Source organism: Marmota marmota, unplaced genomic scaffold, assembly GCF_001458135.2.
Source record: "Marmota marmota marmota unplaced genomic scaffold, marMar, whole genome shotgun sequence".
In the NCBI taxonomy this organism is placed as follows: domain Eukaryota; kingdom Metazoa; phylum Chordata; class Mammalia; order Rodentia; family Sciuridae; genus Marmota; species Marmota marmota.
In genome coordinates, this window is record NW_026000241.1 from 5,592,805 (window position 1) to 5,610,433 (window position 17,629).

Below are 17,629 nucleotides of genomic sequence, written 5' to 3' on the forward strand. Positions count from 1 at the left end.
CCCCATCTCTTCAGGTTTTCCTTTGGTCCATTTCCTGAGGAGGGCTTCAGAGCCTGGCTCTGTGGGGTTGGCCTCCTGGCTGTGTTTCAGTCTGGAATCAGGATCGCACGGTCTGTTTTCCACAGAGTTCCTTCTGCAGAGGAGTCCAGTGCGCTTGCTTCTCCAAGGATGACAAGTTTGTGTACGTGGGCTTGAAGGACCGCTCCATAATTGTCTGGAGCGTGCTGGATGGTGAGTTATGTTGCTGTCAGGGAAGGACTGAACTTTGATCTGGAGAGAAAGGGCCTTGGCTCAGCAGCTGGGTCTTGAGCCCTTGCTCGGGCCTTCTCCAGCTGGGTCCCTCAACTTAGGGAGGTGTCTACAGGCCAAGGGGATAGGCCCACAACCTGCCTGTCAGATTCATGCTCTGAAATGGACTTGACCCCTCTTTAGGGCGTGTGCACTGTCCTCCTTCCTGGGGGCATCCTCTGGGGATGGACTGTGCCCCCCCCACCCCCGTGTGTGCACACCTATGCTTGGGAGGTGGCCTTGGGGAGGTGTGGATGGAGCTGTGGATGGGAAGAGAAGAGGGCCAAGCCACACACCATGGGGACTGGCTCTCCCATGCTGCCACCTCCCAGCAATGAACTCTGAGGTGCCCGAACCTGACCTTCCAGGTGGTTCTTAAGGTACCTTCTTCAAAGTAGGAGAGTAGAGTATATTTTTACTAGTTTATATGCCAGCTTTGCAGTGCTTATATATTGTGTCTTACAGGAAGAGGACCTTGATTCGTTCATTCTCTTGCCCCAATTTTTATAAGTGTCAGGGACAACCTGTTTTAAGACCATACACTTTGAGAACCCCAATGTCTTTTGACCTTTTTCTTTATTACACCAAGGTCATAGTCACAAGATAGCATTCACTATGTATTAGGCACTGTTCCCGAGAGAGTGAGTTCTCTCAGCAGTTACTCCCATTTTCCAAGCAAAAACGGAGGCTTTGAGAGGCTGAGTAATACAGTGGGCAACAGGGAGGCAGCAGCTTCAACTCGGCTCTCCTGATTCCAGTCCTCATTTTTTTTTTTGGGGGGGGGGGCGGATCTCAGGGATTGAACCCAGGGGCATTCAACCACTCAGCCACATCTCCAGCCCTTTTTTAATGTTTTTTTTTTTTTTTTTAAGAGACAGGGTCTCACTGAGTTGCTGAGGCTGGCTTTGAACTCATGATCCTCTGACCTCAGCCTCCAGAACTACTGGGATTACAGACATGCACCACTGTGCCTGGTTCCAGTGCTCACCTTTGTCACTTTCTTATGCAGTCTCCTACAGAGAAGGCTCTCCTACAGAGATATCTCCCTATGACATCAGTAGGCATGCCAGTGTCATTGCTAATCTTGTTTGACAAATAAAGATGCTGAGATTCAGCAAGGTTAGAGACCAAAAAAACAAGTAAGGGTTGGGGTTGTGGCTCAGTGGCAGAGCGCTTGCCTTAGCACATGTGAGGCACTGGGTTCAATCCTCAGCACCACATAAAAATAAGCAAATGAAGGCATTCTGTCCAGCTATGACTACAAAAAAATTTTTAAAACAAAAATCAAAAAAACAAGTAAGTGGCTGAACCAAGATCATGTAGAGTCTAATACATTGTCATCTGCTATATTATAGTGGAACACTGTCATCTGAGAACATTGCAACCTAACACACTGTCATCTGATACATTGTAGTTCTAACACACTGTAGCAAAGATGCCTGGCAAAAAGTCACACATGGCTCAGACGCTGAGGGCTGAGGTCTGTGACCTTAAAAGCCCATCCTCATAACCTTTCATAACTTTTCTTTCTACTCCCCCAACAATAATATTGGCCAAGCTTGTTCTGGGCCAAAGACCTAGGGTAAATACCTAACATGCATTATGTCTTTAAATGTTCAAAATTCCTCTTGGAAGATGGGTTTTGTTATCATTCCCATTTTGCAGATGAAGTAAGAGGCACTCTGAGAGGCTAAATGTCCCATCTAAGCTAGTAAGGAGCATGGCAGCCATGCAACCAACACTGGAATGTGTAGCATTGGCCTCCGCGTGGCAGATTTCTTATCTGTGCCCTGCCTTTGATCCCCCAGGCACCCTGCTGGCTGTCCAGTTTGTCCATGCAGTGGTAAACAGAATCATCCCCACCTCCAATGGCTTTATTGCTCCCACGAGACATGGCTATCTCATCCGAGAGCGTTTCCACTGTCCTTCATTAAGAGCCTCACAGGAGGATCCCCTCAAGAACTTCAAGAAGGCAGTGTGGATGGTCAAGTCCAGGCAGAGAGAAGAGCTGGCTGCAGCTGCAGAAACACCCCAGGACTTGACATCCCAGTCGGCCCAGGGAAACAAATCCAGATCAAACAAACATTCACAAGTCTGCCTGTTGGTGTGAAACCCCCCACGGAGCGTGAGGTTCCAATGAGTTGGCTCCACCTAATCTGGTTGAAGCAAAAAACGCATTTGCTACTGTACCTGTGGACCCAAGGCCTCCGATTATGAGACCAGGCCTCGCCTTTTCCATCTTTACATCCTTCTTTCCTCCTTCTTTGGTTCCAGCCTCATACCTGCCACCCGCAGGTTAGCAACAAACACGCTGCCTTCTCAAGTTCAGTAGAAAAGACAACTCCCCTGTCCCTGGAGTTTGCACCTAAGTCCTAGCCCTGGCTGTATAGGCTTCAATTGGCTCAACACTCCTCCTTGAACCAATCACGAGCTCCGGGAGAATGCAGTGCTCTGATTGGCTGGCTTGAACTGAACAGAGCTGAGGGTGGAGAGAATGGCCACTCAACAATGTTGACTGAGAATGGAAGGCGGTATTCCTGGGAGGGAAACTGGGATGCTAGGACCAGGTAAAGGAGGGATGGACGAATGTGAGACTGACGTGGACCACAGAGCTTTACAGTCCACGCAGCAACAGAGGCTGTCGTCTGATCCTCATCACAGTTGATACCTTAGGGAGGGCAGGAACTGCTGTCTCTGTTTTACAAGTGAGGAAACTGAGCCTTGCAGAGGTAACTATGGTTTGCTTCAAGTCACAAGCCCGTTGTACAAAAGCTCTGAGAAATGAGATTCAGGAGCCTTCCTTCCCAGTCTTGTTGGACTACGTCTCCTGCTTTAGTCTTGGAAGCATGATGTATCTCCTCCACGGGGCATCCTCAAATGCCCACGAGGGCTGGTCAGTGATGGTTCCCACACACCTGAGTGTACATCAGGGAACAACAGCCTGGGAACATGGAGATACACATCCTTTCACAGGTGGGCATGAGCACCCCGACTGTAGCCCAGAATGGCCATGGCAAAAGCAGCCCCCCCCCATTGTTAGATCTTCTTTTCTGAAAGCCAGAAATTGAGGCTTTTATGCAAAATGTTCCCACTTTTAAAAATTGGCAATTGGCTCAAATTTATATCTAGAGGCACGTTTGACCTGTCTCTAAGTTCATGAGCTGACTTTAGGACTCAAGCTGCATTAAAGTAATAAACATGTTAACAGGTTATATTCTTCCAGCCCTATTCCCTGGCTCCCAAGCTCTAAGATAAAGATGCTTTTTTTATCTTGAAAACTTGAGGCTTTTGGAATCAGGCAGAGAGAGAGAGAGAGAGAGAGAGAGAGAGAGCAAGCGCACAGGCGAGCAAGCGAGAGCTGTTGACATCTCTCTGCTTTGCTTTTGGACCATCTGCCTGTGCAGGTTCAGCAGCTGAACTGATGCCATTTCACTCAAATGGATCTTTCCTCTTTGCCCACAGCCTTCTAAAAAGCCCTGCTTCCTTCTGAAGCCTTTGATATAAGGAGGAGTCCAAACCTTTGTGGTGCTTGCTGCTCCTTCTCCCCTCTATTGGATTCTAGACACTCTCAGTAAGAGCAACCTTAGAGGATGAGGCTTTTCTTGTGGGGGCTGATCAGGGTGGATGCAGGCCTCACAGGTGCTCGGCAGGTGCTATGCCACAGAGTGACAAGCTACAGCCCCCAAAAATGAGGCTTTTGAGTGGACGAGACTCTACTGACTATAATGTTCATTTGTTTCCCAAACCAGGGTTCCAAGTCAGGCTTTGGCAGTTCTGTGAATGTTGACATCCACTTCCATTTTAAAATATCTAAACGGTGATCTTAAAATGTATGCTCAGGTGCATTGGGCATCAGCTTTCTTTTTAGGTTTTTAAAAATTCTATTTTATTTTTACTAACAGGTATTAATTGTACATATTATTGGTGTTCAGTGGAATATTGCAATACAGGTATATAGTGTGCAGGAATCAAATTCAGCCTCCCATAACCACCCCCTCCATCCAACCTTCCTGACCTCTAGTAACCCTGCACTGCACTCAGCACATTTATTTTATTCTTTTAACTTCCATACATGAGAGAGAATATGCAGCACTTGACTTCCTGTTTGGCTTGATTCACTTAACACGATGTCCTCCAGTTCCCCCATCTTCACCCAAATAAAAGAATTTCATCCTTCTTTATGGCTGAATGATACTCCGTTGTGCATGAATACCACATTTTCTTTGTCTACATGCATCATGGGCACTAGGCTGAGTTCATACCTTAGGAGCAGCATTTCAAGCGTTGGAAATCACTAATTTAGGTTTGCCTCATCTCCATTTAACTAAAGAACACACTTAGCTTATGAGGGGACCCTTAGTGGGGAAAGTGACTCTTTGCCAATGTGTCTGTGCCTCAGGTGTTAACTCCCTGCAGAAACTAAGTGAGTGCTTAACACAGTGAGATCTCGTCTGCAACTTCTGGTTTAAAACTTCTGTGTCCATCTCAACATTTTTGATGGGTTCAGTGAGAAGCAACCGCTCTGCAGTAAACACAATCACGTGTCACTGGATAACAGGAGCACACTCTGAGACGCGTTGTTAGGTGAGTCCGTCCTCTGCGAACATCATAGCACGTTTATGCAAACGACAGCTCTGATGTCACTAGGCCATGCAACCTTTGGGGATCACTGTGGTACATGTGATCCATCATGGACTCAAATGTCATCATGCAGCATGTGGCTGTACTAATAAGAACTAATAAAGGGCTACTCCAAATGGTTGCTTTTGTATGCGCACACACACATATATGTGTGCATATATACAAATACATATGCAAACTTGCACATATATTCCTGTGTATATGCATACACCTGTATATATCTATATTATGTGTGTATGTGTGTATATATATATACATATATACATATGTATACATACACACACACACACATATATATATAATTTTTTGCAGTAGTTTTCATTCAACAGACTCTGGCTGGAGGCTATGGAAGTTTGACATTCACTGTGCTTCGGAGAAGACTAGCTGATATGAGGTCTCCCAACTCCCCAACATCCATGACAACGTGGTTATTTGATCCCCACCTTTAGAATGGAAGGGGCACTTAAAAAAAATGAAGATTGAACCCAGAGGGCCTTAACCACCGAGCAACATCACCAGCCCCTCCTCCCCTTTTGAGACAGGGCCTTGCTAAGTTGCAGAGGTTGGATTCAAACTCACAATTCTCCTTCCTCAGCCTCCTGAGACACTGGGATTACAGGCCTGCACCACTGTGCCTGGCTTCAAGGTGAACATTTTTAAAAAATAGACTTTATTTATTTTTTAAGCAGCTCTAGGTAATGTTTCTCATTTCCCAACCCCCTACTTCCACACATTCACAGCCTCAACATTTATCATTTCCCACCAGAGTGGGACATTTGTTATAATGAAAGGACCTCCACTAATACCCCCTTGTCCCAGGGTAGACATTTTTCATGAGGCCACCTCACGGTATATTAGCTTTTTATTGCTACATAACAAATTGCCACAAATTTATCAGCTTCAAATAACATCCACCTATTATCTTATAACTCCTCAGGTCAGAGTACAGGCATGGCCTGAACGGGTTCTTTGTTCAGTGACTCACAAGGTGTCAGTGAAACTGGGTTCTCATGGGGAAGCTCAAAGTCTGCATCCAAGTTCATTCAGGTGGTTGGCAGAATCGAGCTCCTTGGTGCCGCAGAACTTGGACCTCAGGCTCCTAGAGCTGCCCTTCTCCATGGGCAGGTGGCCAAACAGCTAGTTCCTTCTTGGGCACCAGCAGGTCGCTCCTCAATGCCCCTTTCAGTCTCTGATCTCCAGATTATCTTTTAAATATGCCCTTTTTAGGCCAAGCCCACCCAGAGTGATCTCTCTTCTGATCAACTCAAAACCAACTCGTATGTATTTGCAAAAATACTTTCAAAATCCCTTCACCTTCGCCAAGTAGGGTAATCACTGTGGTTTGGATATGGTCTGTGTGTGCCCCACATAGTTTCGCATTCTGATAGCTTGGTTCTCAGTGATGGTGTTGCGAGGTGTGGCTCGTCTCCGAGGTGGGCCTAGGAGAAGGCAGCACCCTTGGAAGGCATTACTTTAGGTCTCAAGGAGTGAGTGAGTTGAGAGAGTGGATTGTTACAAAGTGAGGCCACCACATACTCTTGTTCTCTTCTGCATAGTGCTCTTCCCTGCCATGTTGTGATGCACCAAGGGGCCCTCACTCCTTGGTACCATGCTGTTTGGATCCTCTAGGAATCATGAGCCGATAAACCTCTCCACATTATGTTACTGGCTTTGAGCCCTTTGTTATAGCAACAGAACATGGACTAATAGATTTCCATGGGGTATGTGCTATACTTTGGATTTTAAATGTCCCCCCAAAGTCCACATGGTAAAGGCTTGGCCCCCAGAGTGGCACTAGTGGGACATAGTGAAACCTTTAAAAGGTGGAGCCTAGTGGAAGGTCTTCTGCGTCTTTGGGGATGTGCCTGGGTCTTTGCTCTTCCTTTCCTTTTCATTTCTGGGCCATTAGGTGGGCTGTTTTGTTCTGTCACACACTCCACGGGGCCCCAGGACCAACCAATCTTGCACTGAATCCTTCAAGTGTGAGCCAAGATAAACCTTTTCTCTTTGTAAGTTGATTTACCTCAGGTATTTGATTCAGTGACAAAGCCGACTGACACACAACATGCGTTTGGGGGGTGGGAATCCTGGGAGCCCCCTTAGAATCTTCCCTACCATAACACATTCTACACTCCAGAGATTTGAGTCATAAAGTCTCGCCATTTAGTAGGACTAGATTGGTTCACAATAGGATCTTTTGATCTTTTCAACTTTGCCAAAATATTCTCACACTAAAGATCTATCTTTTTTCAGGGGCTGGGTACCAGGGATTAAACTCAGGGGTGCTCCACCACTGAGCCACAACCCCAGCCCTATTTTGTATTTTATTTAGAGAAAGGGTTTCACTGAGTTGTTTGGCACCTCGCTTTTGCTGAGGCTAACTTTGAACTCACGATCCTCCTGCCTCAGCCTCCCGAGCCACTAGCATTATACGCATGTGCCCCTGAGCCTGACTCCCGCTAAAGATCTAAGACTCTCAGTGGTCCATTACATGTGACAAAGGGTAGGGAAATTGGTGTTCCAAAGCTGGTGTTATCTAAATTGTCAAGGCTTTTCAACTTAATCTGTGTAAATGAGCATCGTAGAGAAAAAAGGAAAAAAAAAAAAAAACTAAAGTAGCAAATTTTTGATTTCTATTTTTTGGTACTGGGGATGGAATCCAGGCACACTCTACCACTGAGCTACATCCTCAGCTCTATTTTTTAATGTTTTATTTTGAGACAAGGTTTCACTAAGTGTCTTAGTGCCTTGCTAAGTTGCTGAGGCTGGCCTTGAACTTGTGATCTTCCTGCCTCAGTTTCCCAAGTTGCTGGGATTACAGGCATGCGCCTCTGTACCTGGCTTATCGTAGCAATTCTTTATGTTTGTTAAAAATAAGAATTAAAAGATGTATGTGTGCAGCTGTGTTCTACATAACAACGTTTGTGCTAGCAACAGACGGCATTCATGACAGTGGGCGAGAGGGTGGTGGTGGGATTATATCACCTACCATCTCTGTGTAAGCACACACCGTGATGTTTGCACAACGAAGAAAATCAGCTAACAACACATAACTGAGAAAACCTCCTCTCCCTCAACTGACATACGACTGTGCTTTTGTCTGCCTGGTGAACACACATGCACACGTGCACACACACTCAGAGACACGCGTGCCCCACATGTGCCCCAAGTGGAAGTGGCATGTGGTTTCCTGTTCTCCAAAAGAGCGAGGGCTTCAATTGACCATTTGGGAGAAAACTGAAAGTGATCCTTGAAATCTGAAAGGAGTTTAGGAGAGGAGAGGGCACTTTGAGCTAAACCTGTTGGTGTAACTTAATAGCACTCGTGCCACAGATTCCCGAGGCATGACGTGAAGCCCCGGTGTGAGATGGACTGTCCAGATCTGGTGGCCAGAGAGGGTCCAGGCGTCTTTGCTGCTGTTCCTGCAGAACTCCCCGATTGTTCCTGCACAATCCCACTCTGGGCTGGGAGCCAGGTGTCCTTGAGCTTTATCCCTCTCCCCAGCCTGTCTCCTCCGCTTTACCTCCTACAGACCCCCCCTTCCACCCCTTTCCCCACCTCCACTCTCTCATAGTTCCAAGTGACCGTGGTCTTTTCCTAAATGATGAAACAACCTTCCTGGACCCCCTCCAACCTCTCCCTGCAGAGCAGCCACAGGGATCACTTCCAAATGCAAACCTGATGGTTCAGGCGTCTCCGCTCAAAACCAGGCACAGTTCCCAGCACCAGTGCTAAGACCAGACGCCTAACTCATCCTACAGCTGCGGGGTCTGCCTGCTCTTGCCCCCAGATCACTGATTTTCCTATGTTCTCTTTTTCCCTCCTCTCTGCAGTCTGGGAATGCTGATTTTTTCTTTCTTTTTTTTAAAGTTCTTTAAATGTGCTGTGCTCCCTCCCACCTCCGGGCCTTTGCATGGTTGTTCCCTTTGGCAAATGCCCAGGCATCTTTCAGATCTCACGAAAATGCCATCTTCTCTGGGAAACCTCCATCCCTTGCTGGCTGCCATTAAGCCCCCTGGATGGCAGGTGGTATTTTGTAAAAATAGTCATGGCAATATTCCATGTTCCACATGTTATTCCATGATGTGGCTGTTTCCCAAGTTCTGAAGCATGTTTGCCCTCCTCTTGAATTTGGGAGGGATTTTGTAATGGCTTTTAAAGAAAGAATCCAGTGGAAATGATTCTTTGTGACTTCCAAGTCTGGACTAGACAAGTTGACCTGGGTTTCACCTGGCTCGCTCGCTCCCTCTCAGGACAATTGTTCTTGGAACTCAGCTGCTATGTTGTAAAGAAGCCCAGGCTGCACGGGGAGGTCCCCTTAGGGTTCCAGGCAACAGCCCAGCAAGGGGCTCAGACTCCAGCCCTCAGCCTTCGAGGCATCCCAGGGGATACCCAGGGGACGAAGGACGAGCTAGACCCTCTAAGCCTGCCCAAACTGCAGAATGGAGAATAAGCATCTCTGACCCCTTACATTTCTAAATTTTGGACTGGCTCATGACACGGGCATAGTAACAAGAAGTTAGTAATTGTTCCACTTAGACCTTGTATTTGAAGCATTTGTTACATATGAGAGTCTACCTACCTGTGTGTGGTTAATTCCTATCTAACCTGAAAGACCGAAAGCTCTGAAGGTGAATTCCATGTTGATTTTCACGATTCTACTCCTGACACCTAGCACAGTGCTAATTTATTCTTAGCCTTCCTGGACCTCTTTGCATATACAACACTTTGTGGGCCAGGGCTGTAGCTCAGCGGCAGAGCGCTTGCCTAGCACGTGTGAGACACTGGGTTTATCCTCAGCACCACATAAAAATAAACAAATAAAATAAAGGTATATAAAAAAGGTTCCATTTTAAAAAACACCCACTTTGCTCACTCACTGAATGATCATTTATTTGATAAATGCCTCACTGATGTGGCTCTGGGTCAGAGATTTGTGTCACAGATGAACCACGGATGAACCATGCAATGATTCTGTACTAGGGACTGTGGGAGGATCAGAGCGGGTGGAAGAAGTTTCTAATAGGGAGAGACATTTGGTTTGTGCTTTGCAGGATGCACATGTGTTTTCTGTGTGATGAGGAGATGGGAAGGCACTTCTGACAAAAGGAATGTTGCATGGGGCCAGGAAGCGGAAATGGGGAGGATGGTCTGCACCAACAGAGGGTAGTTTTTGTAGGCAGAAGATCTTGCCCCCCACCCCCCCCAAAAAAGGTTGCAAGGGTCAGGTTCTGGTCACCTGCAATGTGATCTCATCTTATAAGAAATAGGAAGACCTTGGGTATTTGGACGCAGTGGGCAAATGATCTGTGTTCTTAAAACCACCTGGTCTGGGAGGCCCGTGATTCCCTGAATTGACCTTGTTGAGAAGTGATGGGGTGAAGGCTAGGGAAGTGAAGACAGGAAGAGTGGGGCTAAGAGAAGGGCCCTTTAGTAAAAATTCACAGGGCACAGGGCCCTATATTAGGGTGTTGACGCCCAGATTCTGTTCTCACACCAACCCTATAAGGAGGGGTCTAGAAATCTTTCCCAGTTATTCATTCGACTGTTGTGACCAAAAAGCAAGTTGGGCTGGGCTTGGGATGTAACTCAATGGTGAAGGGCTTGCCTGACGCGTGTGAAGCCCTAGGTTCGATCCCCAGTATGGTAAGTAAAATTAAAAAATAAAGAATATAATAAAAGGTAAAAGCATCACCCGGAGTGGTGGCCTGTGCCTGTAATCCCAGGCTGATCTCCAGTTCAAGGCCAGCTTCGGCAACTTAGTGAGGCCCTAAGCAACTCAGTGAGACCCTGTCTCTAAATAAAATACAAAACAGGGCTGGGGATGTGGCTCAGTGGTTAAAACGATCATCAAGCATGTGTGAGGATCCGGGTTCCATCCCAAGTACCAAGAAAGGGGGGGGGGACAGGCTGAGACGCTTGATAAGTGGGTCGGGGTTCCCGTATTCTAATAAAACTTCACGCAGCACCCCTAAAATGTGAATTTCATATGTCTCAAAATAAGGTTTGGATTTTTCCCCCAACTACGTAAATACATAAAAACTACTCTGTGAGCTTGCAGGACCAGACAAAATCAGGCATCAGGTCTTGGTTTACCTACCTCTGCTTTGTAAATCACTGGTTAAGATTCCAATTTAAAACAGAAGCGCCCCCAAGGAGTCCTTTAAAGAGCTCCGCCCAGCTCTTGACGTAGCCAGGCCCCACCCCCGGGGCGGAGACTACGCATGCGCGACCTGCCTTCAGGCGGGGGCGGGGCGGGCCGGGACTCTGACTTCCAACATGGCGCACGCAGGTAGTGGCGGCGGCAGCGGGGGCTCCGCGGGCCGGGGGCTGAGCGGCGCCCGCTGGGGTCGCTCCGGTTCCGCGGGCCACGAGAAGTTGCCGGTGCACGTGAGTGGCGTCCTCGCGCTCTTTCTGGGATCCTGTCCTCCAGCCCCCGCAGGCCGGCGTCCCTCACCCGGGCCCCGCCCGGCCCTGGCGCGGCTCTGCCTCGGCCTTACTTCTGCGCACCCCGGAGCCTGGACCCTCCACCCCTCACCTTGTCCCCTTGAAGGCCCGCTAGGTCTCCTCAACCCACCAGGGACCCCAACTCACTGTCTCCTCCTCCTGCGATCCCAGCCCTCTAGAGCCCTCCCCCTCCCCGCAGGTTGAGGACGCCCTCACCTACCTGGACCAGGTGAAGATCCGCTTTGGCAGTGACCCCGCCACCTACAACGGCTTCCTGGAGATCATGAAGGAGTTCAAAAGCCAGAGGTAACCGTGGAGCCTTCCCCCACCCCCGGGGAAGCCCCCCAGGGCCTGAATCGGACTAGCAGGGTGGGACTCTCCCCACCTCCTATACCTGATGCCCCCGCCCGCAGCTGGGTGACCTTGTGCAGGGTGTCCAACCTCTCTGAGCCTTAGTTCATTCTGTTTGAAAAAAATTAAAAAAGGGAATGGATAGTACCCACCTTGTGGAGCTGTTGGGATTCCTGGAAGGAGGGCAGGGATGGCGGAGACCTGGGAGGTGAGTCCCAGAAAGCAGATCCTGTCTTTATTTAAAATTTTGAATTTTAAATAAGTTTTGTTCATGAAAGATTCGGAGGGATTGATTTTGACATTTTTGTTTTTGGAGCACTACATTAAAATGTTATTTGTCTTGATTTAAATTTTTTTGGCACCTACTTACCTTTAAATGTTGATTCTGTGGTGCCCCTTTTACCTTTCTTCAATCCCAGGCCTACTTGGAAGTAAGGGTCATAAAATGCTTAGTAAGGGATCTGGCCTATAGAGAGTGTTAAACACCTGAGCTGTGTTTGTAAGCATGGAATCAGGGTGGGAGATAGTGGGGAACTTCAGAATCATGCCCTTGTTTTATGGAACACTCATTGGGGCTTGGAGTAGGTAAAGGACTTACCTTAATGGCAGAAGTGGAACTGGAACTCAGACCCTCAATCTGTTAGATTTTTGCAGGTCACATACCTGCCACACTATTGTCCTTTCCTAGGCAATGTGGAGGGCCTGACCTCCTTCCATGGGAAGTGAAGTACTAAGGCCTGGGTGGTAACCACAGCCAAAGGAAGACCTCATTTCTTCCTTCCTATTCTTACCCGTACCCCGTACTTGTACCATCTTTGACATTGCAATCTGTTGCTCAGATCAAAACCTGTATCATCATCAATCCCTAGTTCATACAAAATGAAGGAATTTATCACATCACTGAGAGGATTTTGGCCTTCTGCTGTTTCTTGGGTTCCAGGACTTAGAGTCAGCTCTCCTGACATTTCCAGAACCAAGTGCATAGGCTTGGAATGTTTTGGGGAGCTCTGCTGTGTCAGTATTCTATAGTTCTCAGCAAGAGGGCACAGGGAGCCTGGGCCTTGGCCTCAGGAAATAGATCATTGTCTGCAGATCATGTCATACTGATCATATTTTAGATTGCCTTGCGGACAGTTGAGAAACTCGTTGAGGGAATCAGGAATAGTTCACTTTTAAAAGCTCCTTGAAACCCTTTTGCCCACTTGAATTGTTTTTTTCTTCCAGCATCGATACTCCTGGAGTCATCAGGCGTGTCTCACAGCTCTTCCACGAGCACCCTGACCTCATTGTTGGATTTAATGCTTTCCTTCCCCTCGGATACAGAATAGACATTCCCAAGAATGGCAAGTTAAACATACAGTCGCCTCTGACAAGCCAGGTATGCTGCCACGGAAGGAGGTCCCAGTGGTCTGGGCCTTAACACAGCACACCCTGTTACTCAGTTTGGGCCTCGCGTCTCGTTTGTGTCATTGCCAGAAATCTGTGTAAGACCTGTTCTTTTTCTAGCTGTGCTAATTGCTTCTCGTGCAAATCAAAGTAGATCAAAACATACAGGCAGCCTCTACATCCCAAATTGATCTATTTGGAAGATTTATAATCAAAAGTAGGAGCTGGAGGTACAGCTCAGTGGTAGAGCATGTGTGAAGGTTCCAGCACCAGCACAAAAAGTGGCTGTCAGGACATCATCTTCCTAACACAGAATTTATGTTAAGTCAAAATAGCCGAATCAGCAGTTACTGAGGGCTTGGCTTAGGCTTCCCAGTGAGCCCACCAGGCCGCTTGTCCTTGAACTCAGGCATTTGCTTGTCTGCATCAGATCACTCTTGGTGCCACCAACAATAAAGCGGGTGAGCTGTGTGTATGCGTGAGTAGCTGTGTTTATTGTTGATGTGCTACATTGAATTGCTGACAGGGTTGTTGACTCAGCTCAGGTGTGGGGCTTTGATACCTTCTCTCTCAAGTGACAGGTTGCTGCCCCTTCTGCATCTGCTTCTTGCTAGAGTTCATCAGACTCTTGGAGAAAAAGAAAACCTATTTGAGTGTCACTTTTATAAGGTAACTAAAGCCTTTTTCTCTCTCAGCACAGTTCCCTCCTAGGCCACAATTCTGTGCTATGGGGGGCTGTTCAATGCATTGTAGGATGTTAGCAGCATCCTCAGCCTCCACCGCCCAGTCACAACAGCCAAAATGTTCTCCAGACATTGCCAGATGTCTCCCGGGGGCAACATTGCCCGTTGTGAATTGCTGGTCTAAGTGAGCCAGCTCTCCCATCCTCTAGCCCCTGCTCGAGAGCTTCAGCAAGGAATGTAGCAACGCCACCATTGGAAGCACCATTAGGTTTCTCCTTCAGCTGAGGAGATGCAGTGCCAGATCGAGGTAGGACTTGGAATTTGGAAAGGGAATAAGGAAAGGTGATGTGCCTGTGCCCAGTCTGTCCTAGAGGCAGGCTTCTGTGTGAATTCTGCTTTTTCTGTGCAAGGCAAGCCCCACCATCAGCATGTTGTCTCACTAAAGCTGAGGAGCCCATCTCAGTATCAGAAGGGAACTTGGAAATGTGTGGCTGCTGAATTCCAAAGAGCTTCCATTTCACATTTGCCCCAGGATCCAGGTGTAGGGCTCACGCCTCCAGACCAGAAAAGCCTTAGCAGGATCAGTCTCTGGAACAATTGCAGCTGGGGCTGAAAACCAAGCTCGTTCGCAGCAGTGGTGGCCATGAGAGTGTTTGGTAGAGTGTGACCACAGAGTGCTGAGTGGAATGGTGGCTGAGTGCTGGATGTGTTCACGTCACTTGCTAAGGAAGAGTTGGGGTTGGAAGACTAAACCATCCACAGTCCCTGTGGAACTGCACGTGGTTGTATTCAGAACCAGCTCTTCCTGAAATGGCAGAGAGGCCCCTGCTGTCTCCATGCACCATGGAGGGGTGTTGTACAGATAATGACACTAAAGAGAACCCTGTGTCCCCAGCAGGTAGCCTAGTTGACCAGGAAGGTCTGTTGACTAGAAGAAAGGCTTGACAAAGGTGTTCACTGGGCAACTGCAGAATGGGTTTCATACCTCGCTGCAGCCAGGAGGCACCTTCCCCAGGCCTCCTTCCCCGGCTGGGGAGGTCTGTGCCGTCAGGGCATCCTGGCGCCCACTTGCTTTCATCCAGCAAGATGACCTGTCAGGACAGGCCTTGCTCCTCAGCAGTCCAGGCCATTATCTGCAGGGCTTCCTAAGAGGCACGCACGAGATGGCCTTCCAGCTTCCTGGAGTCTCTTGGGAGGCCAGAACAGGTAGGAAACTGCCCAAGGCTCTCACACACAAATGCCCCCTTGATTTTCTCTTTTGATTTGTTTTACTAGTTTCACATTTTGAAATACAGCTTTTGGGGTGTTTGTTTTCATTTTGTCTTAAAGCCTGCCAACCAGGGACAAGGAAGAAGTAGCCCTTTGGCTACTGTCCTCGGGAAGCCCTCGCTGCAGCTTGTCCACCTCAGCACCGTTGCCCTTTGGGGCTGCATCACCTTCTCGTGGGGGGCCATCCTGTGCACCATGAGGTGTTGAGTAGACCCCTGGTCTTCACCCACCAGATACCCAGAGCATCTGGTCCCCCAGTTGTGGCAGCCAAAAGTGTAGCCTAGTGTCCCCTTGTGAGCAGAACTGCCCCAGTTGAGAACACAAGTCTCGAAGCACAGACGCAGCTGCGGCCAGTGCGGACCAGGGGCTTGGTGGGGCCTCAGCCCTGTGAGTCGGCGTCATTTGGGCCTCAGTTGTAGTCCCCTCAGGCAGTCCCTCTCTCCTGCCCCCTGTCACTGTCATACCACTCTGGGTTCTGTGATTCAGAATGGCTAAGCCAGGGGAAGAAGTTGCACTCCGTGGTTTCTTGTTGGCTTCCTTCCTGGGCAGCCTGGAGGCCTTCAGGTGGGGTAGAGGCCTCCCGACTTCACAGCGTCTCTGCGTTGCCCAGCGGTGCTGGGTGAGGAGAGTGGGACCGTAGGGTGCCCAGCCCCAGGTCCTCTTCAGGGCAGATCCTCCCTAGGAGACGATAGCTGTCTTAGAAACAGCCTTTAGAGAGCACCCAGTGTGCCCTGTGCACAGTCAAAGGGAGGCCACCCTTTACTCCAGGGGTGGTGGGTGGTCCATCATTTCCTGGCAAATGGGTTTCCCAGTTGTGTCTTTTTTTTTATTTTTTTTAATATTTATTTTTTAGTTCTCGGCGGATACAACATCTTTGTTGGTATGTGGTGCTGAGGATCGAACCCGGGCCGCACGCATGCCAGGCGAGCGCGCTACCACTTGAGCCACATCCCCAGCCCTCAAGTTGTGTCTTAAGCAGGGAGTTTGGAGTCCCAGCCCTTGACGTATGTGCTTGGTCCAGATGGGGATTCAGTTGAGGAACAGGACGAGACATGGACTGTGTGTGTGAGGAGCTTCACTGCTGTGGACGAGAGGTGGCAGGGCCAGGCCAAGCAGAAGGTGCCTGTGGGGTGCCATAGGCAGAACAAGGGGCAGGGAAGTCGTGTTGTGAGGGCCTGTTCCTGGCAGGTGTAAAGGGCTGAGGTGGAGCGAGTGAGTGAGCCAGGGGGCCAGCCAGGTTGGGACGTGAAGCCAGGCAGGGGGAGCCATGGAGAGTTCCGGAAGGCACCTCTTCTGCATGACAAGAGTGAACCAAGGGGTCGAGATCTCTGAGAGGCCAAGGAGGTTACCCTGAATGATCTGGGTAAAGTGGACAATGGTGAGGACCAGGAAGGGTCTGTGTGATGGGCAGAGCGCGTGGGGACGGGGACCAGAAAGTGGGTCCAGGGAGTGGGATGTCAGGTGAGCGCAGGTGCCTGATCCTCTGGGGAAGGTGGCGTCTCCTGCTGAAATGAGTGAGGCCAGGTAGCAGTTGGGAGCTGCTGTGGCTCGGTGCCACTGAGGTGTCTCTTAAACCTCAAGGGGGCCGTGTGTGGACATTTAGTGGAGGCCTAAGGCCTTGCTAACTGTTGAGGCCTCTCTGCCCCAGGGGAGGGAACGAGTGGCTTGTTCCAGAAGTTTAGGGTAGGGTCCACTTAATGTGGCTTGTAAACCAGAGCCAGTTTGGCTTTGAGTGGCCGGTGGTTTTTGTATTTTCCAAGGATTATTTAAAACATTTTTTTAAATGTGATATCATTCACATAACCATTTAAAAATGTTCGGCTCGGTGGATTTTAGTAGATTCATCATATTGTGCAACTGTCACCCTGACTTCCCTGTCCTCCTAGTTCTCACCTCCCTCCAGCCCTGCAGCTCTGCTTCCTGTCCCTGTGGCTTCACCTGTCAGTGGGCTGCACACCGTGTGGCCTCTGCCAGGCTGCCTTCACTGAGCTCTTGCGGGTCGCCCATGTCGTAACCGTGTCAGTGCTCAGTTCCCTCAGGGTGCATCAGATGAACACGTGAGCTGCTGAGTCGTCTGCACGTGGCCATTGAGACGGGCTGCTGTGCGTGTTCACGTGTAAGGATTTTTTGAATACCCATTTTCATTTCTTTTGGGGTCTGTACTAGCAAAGGAGCTTCTGGCTCCTAGGGTAATTGTGTATTAAGTTCATTGAGGAGCTGCCAGGCTGCTTTTCACAGTAGTTTCTGTCGCTCTCTGGCCCCTTTGCTGAGCCCTGGTCTAGAGGGGCAGTTCTCTATCTTACCATGATGCATGTGGGGCTTGAAGATGCCCCCTTTGGGCGGTGGGGACTCCCAGTGAGCCCAGTCTCCTCAGGAGCAACCCTTGGCCCCATGGCTGCGTCCTTCCAGTCCCCACCCTTTCCTGGCTCCTTCGGGCTCCTTCCCCTGCCAAGCCTGTGCCATGAAGGAGCACAGATGCTAGAGCGTAGGCTGGCACGTGCCTGGAGAGTCGTAGAACATTGGAGTTGTGGCAGCTCTGGATCTTGTGTGTGTCTGTTTCTCTG

At 49.0% G+C, this 17,629-nt stretch overlaps 2 protein-coding genes across 4 annotated transcripts in view; both read left to right on the forward strand.

The window, feature by feature from the left end:
• Positions 1-4,465, forward strand: part of Nwd1 (NACHT and WD repeat domain containing 1) — a 62,770-nt gene extending 58,305 nt beyond the window's left edge. The window contains exons 17-18 of the mRNA XM_048795355.1: positions 126-231; positions 2,097-4,465. Of these exons, the coding sequence (XP_048651312.1) occupies positions 126-231; positions 2,097-2,398 (408 nt within the window). The 3' untranslated portion in view covers positions 2,399-4,465. The remainder of the gene's footprint in view (positions 1-125; positions 232-2,096) is intronic.
• Positions 4,466-11,170: 6,705 nt separating this feature from the next.
• Sin3b (SIN3 transcription regulator family member B) overlaps positions 11,171-17,629 on the forward strand; it is a 41,304-nt gene continuing 34,845 nt past the window's right edge. For all 3 annotated transcript variants that reach the window (XM_015489224.2, XM_015489225.2, XM_048795430.1), the window contains exons 1-3: positions 11,171-11,319; positions 11,576-11,682; positions 12,952-13,105. In XM_015489224.2, the coding sequence (XP_015344710.1) occupies positions 11,209-11,319; positions 11,576-11,682; positions 12,952-13,105 (372 nt within the window). In that variant the 5' untranslated portion in view covers positions 11,171-11,208. The remainder of the gene's footprint in view (positions 11,320-11,575; positions 11,683-12,951; positions 13,106-17,629) is intronic.